General features: G+C 41.0%; 1 protein-coding gene across 1 annotated transcript in view; it reads right to left on the bottom strand.

Annotated features, from left to right (window-relative positions):
* igdcc3 (immunoglobulin superfamily, DCC subclass, member 3) overlaps positions 1 to 17,046 on the bottom strand; it is a 74,285-nt gene that overhangs the window by 10,923 nt on the left and 46,316 nt on the right. Inside the window, exons 5-7 of the mRNA XM_047581617.1 lie at positions 16,169 to 16,306; positions 11,936 to 12,094; positions 4,388 to 4,553 (exon numbers count right to left, since the gene is read on the bottom strand). Of these exons, the coding sequence (XP_047437573.1) occupies positions 4,388 to 4,553; positions 11,936 to 12,094; positions 16,169 to 16,306 (463 nt within the window). The remainder of the gene's footprint in view (positions 1 to 4,387; positions 4,554 to 11,935; positions 12,095 to 16,168; positions 16,307 to 17,046) is intronic.

The following is a 17,046-nucleotide window of genomic DNA, read 5'->3' as shown; positions in this document are numbered from 1 at the left end:
AACAATACACAACAAACACTGAGCGCTGCATTTAAAAGAAGAGGAAAGTTTCCTGGATTTACTGGACTTGCTACAACCACTCGGGGCCCATGTGATCTAGGAGAATACGAGAAAGATGATTCTACAGGAAATTTTCTTTATTTAAGATTAGATCCATTTAAGCTGATACTTAATATTCAGAGATTAGTATCCGATCGAGGGGCAAAACAAAAAACCTTGATTGGGTCATCCCTTGTGTAAAGGATGTTCACACAGGCCAGCTTTAGGTATTCAGAACGGCACAAATAATGTGTTCTTTTACAAATACTTATTTCAAACAAATAGTTATTGTTTGTATTTGTGAATGAGACAAACATCCTATTTCTCACATTCACACACCAGTGCCACGCAATGGGATCAACTGGAGGTTCGGTGTCTTGCTCAAGGACACTTGAGCACAGTCATGTTCTGTCCCTTCAAGTCAGAATAAATCACCTCCATTAGCTGAATTTAATACAAAAAAATCCACCAATATTGCACGTACATCCAGAATTATTATAATGGATAATTAGAGAATAAATATATTTACACTTACACATCCTAAATTAGAAGTGTAACTCAAAAAAAATTGATATTTACACCTATTTTGAATTTTATTCAAATACAAATAAAAATACTGGATAGTTTGCACACCTGTAATAACTAGTAACAGTCCATACAAAAGCTTACAACAGCCACAATAGCTTGTTTTCAAGAGCCTGGTCAGCAACAACACTTGTGTGCAGGCTGTGTTTTTGTGTCCGAGCATGTGGAGAGCACACGCGCTACAGAGGCAGCCCATCATCTTTTCCCTGACATCTCCGGCCTTATTTCACGAGGCCTTATTTCCCACGTACGTGTGCATCTGGTGCGTAAAGCGCACGCGTGGATCGGGAGTAAAGGGCAGCGCGCCGGTGAATTCTCATGTTTGATAATGCATGTGCAAAATGAATGATGGCACGCACCACGGGGGCTATTTGTGCACACGTGGACTCACCTGCCTTTTTTTAATTTTTTTTTATTATTATTAATGTGTGTGCATGCGTGTGTGTGAATGAAATGTACAATCGATTCCCTTTCCTTCCCTTGTCCATTTGCTCTTGAAGGTCATCGTCATGAGAGACGGGAGAAACCTCAACTGGTGTCGTTGTGCACATCTTTACACAAACAGACACACACACATTAATTAAAATGTTATCTGAGCTTCTCCGATCACATATATATAGATAAAGATATATATACAGTATATATATATATATATACTGTGCAGCCTGGAGCTGCTGAATTCATTCGCATATCATTACATTTGTTTTTGCCTTGATTTAAGAGGCACATTTTTTACTATGTTGTTCAACACTGCACAGATTTTTGACCTTCAGGTGAAACTCTTCATACCATGAACTTTACACACTGAAAAGGACAGAACACTTCAGAGAGAGAAAGATCAGCAGGTTTTAACCTCCTGAGACCCAAGCATTTGTTTGGATTGCATCTTCATTTCTTTAAAATAAGATTAAGATCTTTAGGTATTTGGGATTATTTGGGACCTAAGAAGTATAAAAAAAAATATGCACCATCTTTGAACTGGAAGCTGGGGATAATTTCACTGTATATTAACAATGTGTAAACCAAAAAACAGTTTATTTTCGTGCAAAAGCAGAATTGGAAACAATGAAATCCCAACGTTCTCAAATGAGTTCTTGTGAATATGTCAAATTTGCATGTCATAGCAAACTAGAAGTTAATAAACATAAATAAACAAGTACATGGCAGGAGGTAAAGCAACAACCTGCTGCAGCTAATGGACAAATGTGAAAACTTTTGACTGCAAAAAGTCTCAATTTATTTATTTATCTGTTCATCCCACATCACGCTGTGCTTAGGGGTGTTTGTTTTTAATGTAAAGCTCTTTGTGTTGCATTTTTTATGCAACACAAAGGTAAAAGTTCGATTTGATTTCATTTGATGTAGGTCTCCCTTGTGTCTCCAGAACAGTTGTGACTCATCAGAGAATGGACATGTCCTGTGGTGCCTGGAACCAGGATGTTGTTGGGGGCTTTGAGGGGAGGGGCCTCTGTGGATCATCCCACAGATACTTGATCAGTTTGGGATCTAGTGAATTTGGAGGCCAGGTCAACACCTTCTGCTGTTCTCTTCATGTTTTCTTTAGTTGTAAACCATTTTTGCATCCTTTTTGCTGCCATCAAAGAGTGTCCCTGCTGTAGGGTTGGGGTGTCTGGTCTGGTCTAGGTGGGTGCTACATGTCTCAAGATGCTCAGTGGTTTTAATGTTGTGGCTGATCGGTGCATGGATAGGACACAGGTTCGACCTTCAGATAATTTGTGATATTAGACTAATGGCCGCGCTAATGAATTACTTTGTAATGTTCTCCGTGTCGACTACACGGTGCCAATTCCTGAGATGCACATCGAGTGGCTCTGCTCTCCTGACGTCCGACTGCATTTCCTGGTCAACCAGCTGGGTTTATGAGCTAATTAGCTAATGGCAGATCTCAAGCTCGGGCCTGCCTCCTTAACCAATCACCGAGCGGGGTTTGTGATGCATGAGATTCATATTATAGCAGGTCATGCGGTAATGGTGGCAAGTGGAAAAGCAGCGACGTTCCGACTGGCCGTTCTATCTCTTTCCTCATTTATTCTTCCTGCCAACTCATCATTTCTCTTTTGGCCACCCGTCCAATTTCTCTCCTCTTTTTTTTTTTTTTTTTTTATAGTACGTCTATGTCTGGCCTCTCATTTATATCCTCCCTCTCCTCTCTGCTGCTTTGTTAGTCCCTCTTTCCATCTGTGTGACTAATATAGACCGGTGGAGGCGAGTGGGAGTGGACAAGAGTGTGTGAGCGATGGAGGTGTCTGCTCCCTTCACTCACTGCCACAGAGTGCAAGTATCGATTTTTTTTTTTTGGTGCGTACTTAACATATTCACTTCATATATCTTTTTTTTTTTTGGTGTGGAATCTAATAACAGACACGGGTGACTGGGTGCCAGGGTCAGCATGCAAAATTGAACTTTGTGCATGCAATAATGCACGACAGAATTCACTCAAAAACACATTTGCTGGATAAGAACATGTCTATTTATAACTCACCCGGCAGCAGTAGCAACAGATGGAAAAAAAATGTGTTTATCCACAAGTAATACCTCAAAATAATGTGCAAAAAGGGCAGAAGACGCTTGGCTCCGAAGAGTTATCAGCCGTTATTCTTTTATGTTTAAATATATATTAGATCTCTGTGCAAGGCCACATGCAGCACGGTAACACAATAACACTGTGTGGGTTTACAGTGTGAGGAGCTGAGAGCCGAGCTGACTGGTTCCTCCTCCTCCTCCTCCTCTTCATGACATTCCTGGGGACTGCCATGGGAAAACATCCAACATCCAGTCAATACGCTGCTCACATACAAAGGCGCAGATAAACCGAGGCTTGGCAGGCATGAATTCCAGCAGCTGCAGCATTGGAAGCGGCAGAAACGTGGACAAATTGTACATTTGATGATGCCAGTGGCCGGATCAAGGCGACAAGTGATTAACGCTGACACCCGATGCAAATCCGTGAACCGGGTCCAAATAACGTGGAGATATACAGCGTGATGGCTGTGAAAGACGTCTGCACTGTGTTTGTCAGTGTTTGTTACGACAGGCATAACTGGTTCGGTTTTAAGCTTGTAATATAATCAGCGAGGGCCGAGAAAAAAATAGTTTTTGTCCTCCAGGTGAGCGAGAACAATAAGTTTGTTTTGGCCAGGTCATTTAAAATGAAGTGCCAACCTCATAGGCCCCTCCCACTGCACGCTAAGCATTGTGGGAGATGGATGATGAGAGTCTACACCCAGGAGAGATTAGTGGCCACGCTGCGAATATTAGGCAAACGTCAACTTCCACGTCTGAGCAACTAAGCTCGTGCAGAAGTATAATAAACTGCAGTTCATTGAGTGGCCACTTGAGGCTCCAAAAGGGAACAAATCCCCATAGACCCCCATGTTAAAGAGCTCTTCACTTTACAGTGATATTAAACATGTTTACAGCATGATTCAAAAAACTATTTTGGTCTCAATAGTTTATCTTTCATGACGATTGCATTTTTGTCAACTTTAAGTTACTACATAAAATTTATCTGATATGTAGTTTATTTTTATCGCCACTTTACGTACCAACAACTTTTCTCACCTTGTTCTTGTATAGCGGTTGTTGTATCTGTAATATTTAATGTCTTTTTGCTGCCTCTATATTTTGTAAAAAAAAAAATAAAAAAATTCATATCTGCTGCAGGGATGTCTTATTTTTCTTGGCTGTTACAAACCTGCAAAAAAAAGTTTTCACGTGAATCCAGTTTTCTTTGTTTATTTACCTGTTGTTGTTCCTGAGTTTGACGTGGCCCCCGGGCTCCAGAATCTGCCCGTTCTTCAGCCAGGTGAGCTGAGGCTCAGGCTCTCCCTGAGCTTGGCAGGTGAAGATGGCGGTGGTGCCGACGGGCCTCGCGATGGACTGCGGAGGCTGAACGAACTCTGCCGGAGCTGGAAGGAGAAGGAGCGAAACAAACAAACAAACAAACAAACAAGGGAATCAGATTTATTCCAACCTTTATTCCCACAATCAGAAGACAGTGCTGGATGGATCGGTGCCAGAAAGGTGGGTATAGGAGCAGATTAAAAAAAAAATGAGAAGGGATGAGAAATAGTGGAGCCTTGGGTTTAAGTGTATGGTATAAATACCGGTGTGAATCTATAATTCAGGGTCAATTAGCAGGTTTATGAGCGACACCCGATCAATGCAGATATAAAGAGAGAGCAGGAAAAAAAAGAAGCCAAAGAAAAAGCAGCATAACTTGGCTCTAATGTGCTTTAAGACAGCGCCGCTTTAACATGAAAATAAAGAGACGCAGTTCATCGCTTTATCACATCCGGCCTCTCTTTCCCCCTGAAGCAAGCTTCCAGCGTCGGTCAATTATTCATACGCGATGGTTCCGTTAGCGGAGCAGGTATTATAGTACTTTAAATCAAAGCGTGATTAAAGTTACATTTGCTTTACAGTTTCATTCCTGCGTTGGTAATTCTGCTTCTGCATCGTCTCATTATTGTCCCAGCAGTTATCAGTGATTTGATAGCCTGAATAATTTAAGGTCATATTATAAAGAAGCATTATGTTAATTATGTCTGAGGAGTTATTAGAGGATAAAGATAGCTAACCAAATGCCTGCTGTAAAAATTGTCGAATCTTTTGTGCGTCACCGTTATTTACCTCCCCGTTATTTAAAGCACAGCACACGCGTTTGCACATGCGTGTCTATTTTTGCCGTCTCCAGTTTTCCCCATGTTTCATACGTGAATATAGGTCTCGTGTTATTCTATATTTCTTCCTGTGAAGGAAGGAATGGCATGAAAGAGCCACATGTGGGTTGGGGTCCTTTAATGTGACTCTTTGGCAACGCGTGCAAAAAAGATCTGGGAGCTGGATGATGTGCATCTACAGACTGGATTTCAACGGTGCGGCTTGTCAGATGCTGCAGCATTTCAGAGATATGTTGGCGGACGGCATGGGAAATAATGCACAAGGTTCAGCCACGGCGCTGCTGAGGAAACTCAAAAACCCTGAGACTTTGAAGCCAGGGGTGAAAAAAAAATGAGGGCAATATTAATTTTGCAGAAGGTTTAACTGTGAAATCAGCATCGACTCTGACTGGGTCATGTTGATGTTGTGGGAGGAAGTTTGGCGTAAACTTCTTCAGAGTCTGATCCTGTGGTAAAGAATTTTGTCGTAGTCACCATGAATCTGCAACGCTGTGAAATTTATTTATGACCGAAAGTCCCACTTAAATCCTATGTGTTGCAAATAGGGTATCATCAGCGATCCATTGACTGTATATATACTGTGGACAAAACCCATCGTGACGTCACCCATTGGATTCTGAACCTTGAAAATGATGCTCCGCCCACTCTCAGATACTCCAAATATGGACATGGGGGTCGTGTTTTGGGCTGAGCTAAGGCAGCCTGCCACCAAACTCTCTGCTACATGTTAGCTCAGGCTAACGCAAACGCCTTTAATTATGCAGGATTCTAAACCTTGATATAAAAAATAAACAAATGAGATAGAAAAAGGCGTTTTTCTCCGGGTGCTCTGGTTTCCTCATGCTCGTTAGGCTAATTGGTGACTCTAAATTAAATTGAAATTGCGATAGACTGGCGACCTGTTTAGTTTATTGTTTATTTCAGGTCTGCTATAAACCAAAACCATGTCCCTGTGGTTGCGAACCTCCACACCAATGTGTCACCCCAAAACATCTTCTTCTTCTCCTACTTCTGTTTTAACAGTGGTTGGTGTCAAAGCTGCCTAAAAAATGAAGCAGAAGAAGAAGATGACTTCTTCTCTTGGAGACAGTGTCAAGGAGAAAAATCTTCCAGAGAGTGTGTTAGGAAGTTTAAGGTGTTGGATGACCAGAACATTTCCTCTCCACACTGCATTAACTTCAACAGAAAGATTTATTCTGATATTCGTCTAGAAAATGTTTTAGTTCCGAGCGATATGTAACTTGATGTACACTTAGTTTTAAGTGAATCATTCTCAGACAAGACTAAATTTTATTGAATTCGCTTTGCGATAACATTCAGCTCCAGGATTAATACATACTTAGTGCGCTGGTCGATATTTATAGCCGCAGTGTGAGCGTGATTGACTCAAATGTTCACTGGAATGAAAGAAACATGTCAGCGACAATAAAACCTAGACAACAATGGAGCTTTGCGGTGGTGAGGAATAGTTACATGCACATCTGGCTGCACAGAAAACAACTAAATTTATCGGGTCTGATCTGTTTAGAAGTGAAAAAATACGGAATGGCACCGCTCTTTATCATCGGCGCTCGTGTTTTGCTGGTTTCTGTTGTTTGTTTGTTTCTTCCCGCCTTGTTGTTTCCCACCCTAATAGGAGAAAAAAAATGTTGTTTGACACTTTTTCAATGTGAGCCGTTCCATTGTCCCTTTGGAAAAGCTAAGGGGCCCTTAGGCACTTGAATGGACGCAGCTGACAGCGTGAGATGGTCTTTTCATTTATCTCTCTCCTCCCCAGCTTCATTCTCTCTGTGTTATTCGAGTTGCCGACTCAAAGGTGAAGGTCAGGCGGGAGCTCGGGTAGATATTGATTTGCACCTGTAAGGGTGTGGGTTAGACCATCAGCGCCTCCCATCCATCTTGCTCTTGTTTTTCCCTTTCGGCTCTTACACTTTGATTCCTCCTTCGACCTTTGTTACTCTTCTCTCCCTCTTTTAATGCCCCCAGGGAGCTAAAATCAACCCCATTTACTGTATAAGTGCACTTCTGCTCTCGTCTGCATTCATTTCGAGTTTCCGAACTGTACCGAAGCCGAGACGGTAGCCTTTTAGTCACACGGGTGTCGAGTTGTGACTACATACACTAATAGACCTTTTTCCAAGTAGAACATTTTGTTCTCGTAATGAAACGAGGGCCTATACGGAGACAGCAGCACACCTTTGTTTTCCACAGATCGATAACAAAGACCAAAGACACCGGCACATAATTAACAGCTGTGGCTTTTTGTCTTGGTCCCTGCTAGGGTAAGGGCCTGTCTCAGACCTGACAGGCAGATGAAATGAAATATTGATCCTGATCAATGCCGCTATGTACTGAAGCAAAGTGTGGTCCACCTGATCAATACGTGAGCGAAGCGGACGCTGAATGTTTCCTGCTTGTTGACAATTAATGCTCAGGGCCACCCGCAGCGCACTCATTCTTCTTTTGGTCAAAACCACCCGTCCCTCTAGAGCCGGACTCGGGGCTACAGGCACTGAGATCACAGCCCCAGATTCAATTTAATATTATTTAAACACTGATCAGGTATTACATTGTGACCACCTTCCTAATATTGTGTAAACTGTGCCTCCAAAACATCTCATCAGAGAGTGGAGAGTTCCTCAAACGTTTGCCACAAGGAAAAGTTTGCTCTTTTTGGATTGTTGTGGAATCCTGATGAATTAGACTGAGACCACGGTGATATGCATGGTACAGTGTCATACTATAAGTCCATGGTCACAGCAGTGCAATGGAGACGACATGGCTGCAATGACTTTCTTGTTCATTGTAAACTATCTTCAGAATACTCAGCCCTCTTCCTATCAGAGTGAAACCTTTGCCTCTGCCATAGTTGTGATGGAGGGATGGTCATTTGCTTTATACATCGTGAGTATGTGGTTACGTTTGGATTCATGCATGACCAATTGTTTCCACCTCTTACCGTACCCATGAACAGTAGGGGGAAAGCACGGCACAGTTACCTGGTGTGAGTGCACCCTTAGAGCTCCAGGGTTCAGGCTACTACTAGAGTCAAGGACTGAATTATGTCTTTGGTTTTTACCATCATCAAATTTACAAAGAACCAGAATCTCTGGTTCAATCCTGGGTTTCGTCAGGGTACAACTATTAGGAGAGCTGTGGAGTACACTGCAAAAAAAGGGATTTCAAGACAGCAAAAAATCCATGTATCAAAGAAATACATGTTATATTTTTTTTCAGAGACAATAACTTTATTAAATTTTAAGAAGTTTTGTCAAGCAAATACAGCTAAACCCATTGGCAGATTTGTTTTCTTAAAACAACATGATCTGAATGAATATAAGACTATTTTGCTTCTTTCTAGTGATGCTGTTTTTGCAGTGCACCTTCTAGCCTTTGAAGCTAACGTTACCTAGCAAATAGCTTGATCTGGATGCATATATATATATATAAATATCCCATGTCTGTCCTCACACATTTTCCTCTCTTTCATTCCAAAGTATAACTGAAGCACGTTTCTCCACAGTCTCCATTTTCACTCATCCGTGCTGTGAAAATGTGGTGAGGCGACACATCTCTCTGCCCCAGCGATCTAAATAATCACTTACAGCGTGTGATGCACCATTATTCTCAAATCTTGCAACGTGTGCATGCGTGGGATTACAAACGGGGAGTGGGGGGGATCCTGTGAAGTTGTTTTTTTTTTTTTTTTTTCCAATACTGTATTACGCGACGCCATCGCAAATTCGGTGTGTCTGAACCTGGTTTCGGTTGCCATCAAACACTTTCATGGTCGTGGCTGCAGGACTGTGAAGAATGGATGAGAGAACCAAACAGCAGCACTTTAAGAGGGCAACTTCAAAGCAACATCCAGCTCTACATGCTTTACCTAACGGCAGATAATTGGCCATTAAGTTATGGTTTGATATTAACATGTTGCACGTCCATACATGAAAGATTCACTAGACTTCGTTAAAAGCATATGGTGCATATCTATGTAGTGAGAGTGTGTTAGAACAGTTTGATAGATTATCGTCCACAAGGCCTCAAGTGCTTGTTGCATTATGTATATGATATAGTTTGTATAGTTTGGCCTGTGATACACGGTATACGACTGATTTAGGATGTGTTTCTGTGTTGTAAAATTGCAGGAAAGTTGCAGGAAATACACTGATCGGCTGGGAAACTTTTGCATCTGGCATTAATTTTAATTAGTGTACGCTATCCCAACTATTAAAGATAATTTATACAGTACATGAAAGGTCTGCACATAAAATAAGAAGATGTGTTCTGTATCAGTCCGTCTTTAAATTACCATGATAACATAACAAACGTTAGAATTTCACTTTAGCTTTGCTGGCTAGCTCTTATAAAGCTAAGCTAGCTCACCGGGTTTTGACTTATTCTCTTTAAACTGTAAATCTACAAAAAAAAAAAAGTCAAGAGCACAAACATCAGGTTTTTTGAAAAGTTGGGGTAACGTCTATTTTTATTATCATGAACAATGCAAATCTTTAACTTTTCCACTCGGTCTTGTGCCGTTGTTGCCTGCTCTGTGTGCCCTTAATTGCCCCCTGGGGATAAATAAAGTTTCCTGATTCTGAATGTGAACAGCCTCTCGTGCTCCGTGAGTTATCCGAGACAATTTTCTCCATCAGGTTAAAGTAAAGTAAAGTACAGAGGAGGTGAGGGGTCGTTGCCTGATCGGCGTAGAAAGCTGTGGAAATACTGAGTATATAGAAAACGATTCAAAGAAAATCAATTTGAAGAAGTTCTGCCAGAGATTCTATGTTTTACTGATCTTTGAATGTTAAACATAATTCCCCAGAGTTGCTTTTATCCATCTCATGATTCAAACCGACCTGGACTCAAAACCATCTCCTGAACCTTCTGAGTCCCGTCTCTAACCAACAACTATCCCCTGTGAGAACTAAGGCTGGACGTATCGATCTAAATATCGATAGTAACGATACCAAGGCTAGAATCAGTACCGGATCGATACTAGCTTGGTGAGATTGATACTTTTGTTGCAGTTTCTTTTCTATACGTCCAGGAAATGACTCCTCACAGAGTTCATGCTGGAGTTCGTGGATATGAACAGAGTTTGATACTCAGATCCTAGAATCACAGCAGCATCACACAACTGGAACTGATGCTGTTATTGAAATGCATCAGTACTTAGAAAGACAATTACACAGGATGCAGACCTACTTCTTTACTGGAAAATGAATGAGTCAATATTTCCGTCTCTGAGCAAGATGGAGTAAAAAAAGTAAGTTGGGAATTTAATTTAATTTTTACACTGTTAAATTGTTTTATGTTGTCATTAGTTAATACAAATTTGTCTAAAATATTTGTTATTTTAATATGATTATAATGATCATGACATTTCCAAGTAAAAAAAAAAAGTATCAGTATCAGTATTGACAATACTAGTCCTGTATTTACTTGGTATTGGATCGATACCAAAATTCCCAGTATCACTCAGCCCTAATGGAAACTTTGAGCACAGGGATAGATTAGAGATGGGACTGCTGCCAAATAAAAAAATAAATAAATAAATAAATAAATAAATAATTTAAAAAAAACTATTTGCTGTAAAAGATGCAATCACATGTTCCACCACTAATGTAATACACATCGCATGATAACACTGACCATGTGGGCAAAAAAAGTGTTGTGGCCTATGGTTTTTAGTGTCCACAAAAGGTATCAGCTAATATTAATGGCCTGAGGAGTGATAATGATGCCAATAGACCCAACTAGGAGAGACAATAACTGTAATAAAAAGTGCATCTTTATGGAGTTACACCTGTTAACCAGAGAACCAGCAGTAAATACTCAGGAATCAAACTAAAACACATGCCTTAGTTTTCCTTTGGTTGCAAATCATTCAAAACCTTAAGTGTGATAGATCTGCACCACCCACTAGTTTAGAGTTAGGAATTTAAATCAAAAAAAAGCCACCTACTCAAAAGAAGACTGGTGGCACAGAGAGAGGAGTGGAGGGGGGGGTAGAGGCGGAGGTGGCTGCAGTCATGCTACGGTGATCATGTTCCCTGTTCAGTCCTCCCACAGAGTTCTGCGCTTTACCTTATCAACTTACCACAGCTGGTTCAGGTTCTGTTAGCTTCTCTGAACACCTCTTATATATATACGATACCAGTCATAAGTTTTAGCACATTCCAACATTTCTTTCTTTTTTTTATTGAAAGGTACGCAGCTTAATGTCTCATTTTACTCTGTTATGAAAGCACAGGCCAAATAAATGCCCAAAATATATTCTAAACTTTGTTACGTAAATCACTTGTAGGGAGCTTTGCTTTCACTCTTCTGTCCAGTTCATCATGAACCAGCTCCATGGGGTTAAAGTCTAGAGACTGGGCCATGGTCCACTCCATGTTTTCAAGCTTTCCATCTGGTTTTTATCCTGAGGTAGTTCTGGTAGAGCTTGGACTAAAGTTTTGGGTCATTATGTTGCTGTAGGATGAAGCTCTGAGCAACTATACCAGAGGAAACTGATGCTGATCTAAAACCTTTGACCGGTAGTGTATGTATAAAAATATATATATATATATATATAAGTCACATTGTTCTTATCCAGGACTCACCTTGGACCACCAGGCGTCCCTGTGCGGTCCTACGGACACGTGTCCCCGGTTTGTTGGCGGCGCACACGTACACCCCTGAGTGCTGCACGCCGACGTCTGAGATCATCAGGTTTCCTGTGCCGAGGACCTGGATTCCCTCCACCCCAATGGGACGGCCGTCTAATCGGGAGAAGAGAAGAAGAGCTGAGAAGGATGTGGAAGGAATTTATATAGGGCAGCATGTGTGTGTGTGTGTGTGTGTGTGTGTGTGTGTGTGTGTACGGCTGTAAAGATTAGAGTTGGAAAGATACACTAATTAAACATCATGAAAGTTTACAGCCTCACGCTGACGGAGTCTGAGCTATTTCTGGCCCCCCCAGTGATGCAGCTTTAACAGTGTGTGATTTTCAGGACTATAATGCGACGAGGCGGCAGCAGAGAGGAGGGTCGTTGAGTTTGCAGCTACAGTAGTGATGCTGCAAACCTTTTTGTTAACCTCCTGAGACCTGAGACAGCGTATTCTGCTTCATTTAGACCTGTTGTCTTCATAATGAGACACTTTTGTTCTGTCATATACTGGTAGCGAAGGGTCAAATATCCTTTATCTAGTTTGATATGACATGGAAATTTAACAAATTCAGAAGTGCACATTTGAGGACGTTGGGATTTTATCGTTTCCAATTCTGCCTTTGTCTTAAGGCGAGACTCTGCAGGGGAATAGGGTAAAATTTTTAACTAATAGGTATCACCATGAACCTGATTAATTAGATAATATATTTAAATATGCAAATGGGAAGTTATCTGCTTAAATATGCACTAATTTGCATGTATTGCCAGAACAGAAATCTGAATAACGGATAAAGTGAAGTTCAAAATTATTGTTTCATTTTGTTAACATATTAGATTTCCACATATTTACAGAGAGAAATTTGGATAACTCTTTTTTATCACTCCATAAATACAGTCCAAAAATACAAATTTTGCCATGGTTTTAGGGGTACAATGTTATATAAATCAGGCTCTGAATGATATATGAAAAATCCCCTTTGTAAATACCTGTAGAATGTAGTTAGGACTAAATCTGTAAAGTTTGTTTGTGTAAGTGCTACTGAAGCAGAGATTTCTGGCTCAGAGCTGCAGAAAACTCCCTTTGAGAAGTTTTAAATTGTAAAATCATGGATATTTTTATTGGAAACTGTAGTGTAGTGAAATGAATATAAACTGAAACAAACCCTGTGTCCGTATTTTTTTCTTTTTTACTTCAAAAACTGCTTCCAGTTCAAAGATGGTGCTACTAATCCCAAATACCTAAAGATCTTAATCTTATTTTATCGAAATTAAGATGCATTCCAAACAAATACTTGCATCCCAGGACTCAGATCTCAGTTCATAACCTTGTTGGTGAAAATCTGTACATCTCTTTAGTTTCACGCTGAAGTGCAGCTTCTGTCCAACAGACGCTCGCTTCATTAAAACTTTTAGCAGAAGCGTTTCTCCTTTCTCGGCAGTTTCAGCCTCGACTCTTTCACCAGAAACTCCAACTGCAACTTCTAATCTCCTCACACAATCCATAGCTGCCTCCTCTCTGCTCTCGCTGTTCTTACATGATAAGCTCACACTTTCCCTGCGTTTCCTATCTGCAAGAGTCAACCCAGACAAAGGTTCAGCCGGCCTCTGATATTAGCTATGGGACCGAGGGGGCATTTTTTAATCCCATCTTTGACCACCATCTGCAGCCGCGTGCACCTGCACGGTTTAGATTTGACACGTTAAAAAAAGGGGGAGGGAGGATGGAAAGGCCCCCAACGCTGGACACACACAGAGCAAAGAGCTCCAGAGCATATGGTCAAAAGTCAGCGTGTATTTTTCATTTAATCATTATTTTTTCAACCATCAAGGAAAATTTTAACTGTGTGCAATCAAATAGTTGTTTGGATAATAGCATGCACACACAGAAATACATTAAGTGACCATTGGTGGGGTTTTACATTACAAAAGTAATGCAATTACTGTAATGCATTACTTTTTGCTGTAACACAGTAATGCCTTACATTACAATTATTTTTAGGATTATTATTAGGAGGAGAAAAAAAAAATCTGAACAAATGTTAACTTCCTGTTAGTGCTAGAGAACAGCTGATTGGGGAGAAGATGACGTCAGAGTCGGACTCTACATTAACCAGATGGACATATGCTCATTATTTTCAGTTCATCAGAGAAAAGGAGACGAAGAACATTATAGTTGAGTTCACTTTGTGTGCGAAACCAAAAGATCGCTGTACCTCACGAAAAAGAACAAGTAATTTAAGGAAACATGTAGCGTGGTGCAGCTTTCTTTAGGTGTTCGTTTACAATAAACAGTAGTAGCTTCTAGCAATAATGACTTCAACATGAATGCACCTAAATTTACAGTATCTGTATCATAATATGTATTGAACCATGAGCCATAACTGCTCCATTATATTATACTGCTGTTAGCATTAGCCTAGCTTAGTCGTTAAGCCATTCGACGTCACCTTCTACTGGATGTGTAAATGAGCCAAACTGAATGTAAAACCAGTCATTATTACACAGGATGAGATGTTACAATCCCTCGTGCCAAAATGTGAAGCAAAACGCATTGAGAAGCCTAGTTCAACTGGAAAATAAATAAATAAATAAAACAACCAGCAGGCTAACAGTCAGCTACCAGCCAATAAGAAGACACCAGCTAACTAGCCTAGCCCTAGCCCAGCCTAGCCTAGCCTAGCCAACAGCAGTCAGTAAGAAGTGATGGGACATGCAACTACATGTCAAACACCACTTCTCCCCTCTGCAAAACACATTTGGAAAAAAAAAACAACAAACAAACAAAAAAAAAACCCAGCAGGCTAACAGTTGCTAACCAGCAACCAACAACAGGTCACCAGCTAACTAGCCTAGCCAACAGCTGTATGAAAGATCTATTGAGAACGCAAAGTCCATATTTCTAGTTATTTTTGGTGAAATAACTTAATGTAATGCCTTACAATTCAAAATAGTAATATTATAAAATTCCAGCATTACGTTTTTGAAGTAACTTGATAAATGAGAAGATAATCAGTCTCTGAGACAGCACGAAGGACTAACAACTCGATTAAAACCCTCCATTAAATTCATCGCAGGAGATTCAAAGTGAGATTAAATCTCGATTCTTTACGGCCTCTGCAATAAACAATATGTCACTTTATGGTAATGAATTTTGAAGACAGTACATGTGATTATTCACGACAGGTTATTGAGATCAGATAAATCACTCCAACTTCCCCGCCGAGTGGTTTTGTTCTTCCGCCGCCATTATGATGTGTTTTATCACCGCATTTTTCCATTATCACCAACTCACTGGACTGGAGGAGCGACAGCCACGTCTTTGTCTCAACGGAAGCAGGTTTGGTTCTTTTCTTGCCCTTTTTTCCACTATTTTTCTTATTGTGCCTCTTGTTGCCCCCCCACCCCCCTCCTCCCCCTTTCCCATCAGTTTCTCTCTGTCAGGCACTAATTAACTTAGTGTCAGAGAAGAAAGAGCACAAGCTAGAGAGCCGCGGTGCCGCTCAATGAATAGCAGCAAACGAACTCTGGCATTAAGGAGTGACTGATGTGAAACTATCAGATTCATTATGCGGCTTATCCCGGCCTCCCCGCCGTAATCTAATACATACAAATCCCACCGTGTTAGCATTTCATTCTGGCAACATTGTGTAAGGTAATACCCCCCCCCCCCCCAATCTGATTATGCCCAACTGCTCGGGAGGGGCGGCAATTTACATTTGAAACAGCAAAAACGGCAAAACAGATTGGATAATAGGTAAAGAAAACAGAATGAGAAATTGGACGCGACAGACTTTGAGTGATAGTCACGGGGAAAAAAATAATAATAATTCACACGGAAGAAGGAGGAAACTAATCGTATCTGTCTCAGCACTTCGTAGCAATTACTCAGAGGCTCTCCAGAGCTTCCAAGGAGGTTCAACTTCACGAGGAGACGAAGCGTGCATTTATCAACATGGAGAGGAACATAATGTTTAGCCCTGAGGCCTAATGTCGGATCCCATTGACTCATGTATACACGATATATGTACTGTAGCAAATGTATTCTGCACATGCGCGTGCATTACACAATGTGGAGCATATAAAAACCCTGAGGATTAACACTGTGGTTGTATTTAGACAAAATGAAAACTATAAATTACATACTGTATATATATAATTTACAGCTTCTTAAGATCTTTTTCTCACCTAGTCTGCTCCAAGACACGATGGGTCGAGGGTATCCAGTAGCAACGCACTCCAAGATGGCGGTCTGGTGAACGGTGAGGGTTAGGTTCTCTGGACCGACCAGGATCATAGGCTCTTTGTAAACAGATGACTGAGAGCCTGGAAGAAAAAAAAAAAAAAAACTGAGCAGGGAAGTTGGAGATGAGAAGGAGCATGATGGATGGCAACCTTTAATTGGATTTCTCTGGAGTGCATTAGCTCAATATGCCGTATCTCTTAGATCAGGTAGAGGGGGACAATAGGTTTGGGAAGTCTTCTTGGGAATATGCCGCAGTAGATAAAAAAGAAAGATACGGGACGCGGTGATGGTGGATGAGCAGTGGGAGGGTGGAAAAAAAAAGACCAGTCAAAACACAGTTAAGGATGTGTGTGCTTGTAGGCGGGTTAGACTTCTGCATCAGTGGCTTCAACTGCAAAAGTTGTGATTGGTTCGCTTGGTAGCAGCATTCTGCTTCAGTATTTCCTGCTGGTTCTGCTTCTGCATCTGCGTTTGGGTTTTACCAGAGTGAGCCAGATTGTGACGTCTATGTCCTGCAGTAAGGCTGCATGGTTCATACCTTTTTGTTACGATATGAATTTTTAATATACCAGCATACCGGTGTATTTGATTACAACGCGTTGGAAACGTTGCACCGCAAGACACTGTTTCAGACCGGACCATTTTCAATGTGACGCTTCTAAACACACATGGTGAAACTGTGTCACTGTGAGATGTGGTGAAGATGGAAAGGTCTGAAAAATGAAGAACGAGAAGACTTGTGCCAAAAAAAATGTCAGTTGTCTGCGGTTTTTTTACAGTACCCGTTTTGGATGACCTGCTGCTGCTACAGTTATTACGG

This window comes from Mugil cephalus, chromosome 3 (genome assembly GCF_022458985.1).
Source record: "Mugil cephalus isolate CIBA_MC_2020 chromosome 3, CIBA_Mcephalus_1.1, whole genome shotgun sequence".
In the NCBI taxonomy this organism is placed as follows: domain Eukaryota; kingdom Metazoa; phylum Chordata; class Actinopteri; order Mugiliformes; family Mugilidae; genus Mugil; species Mugil cephalus.
This window is presented reverse-complemented; position numbering and strand designations above follow the sequence as displayed.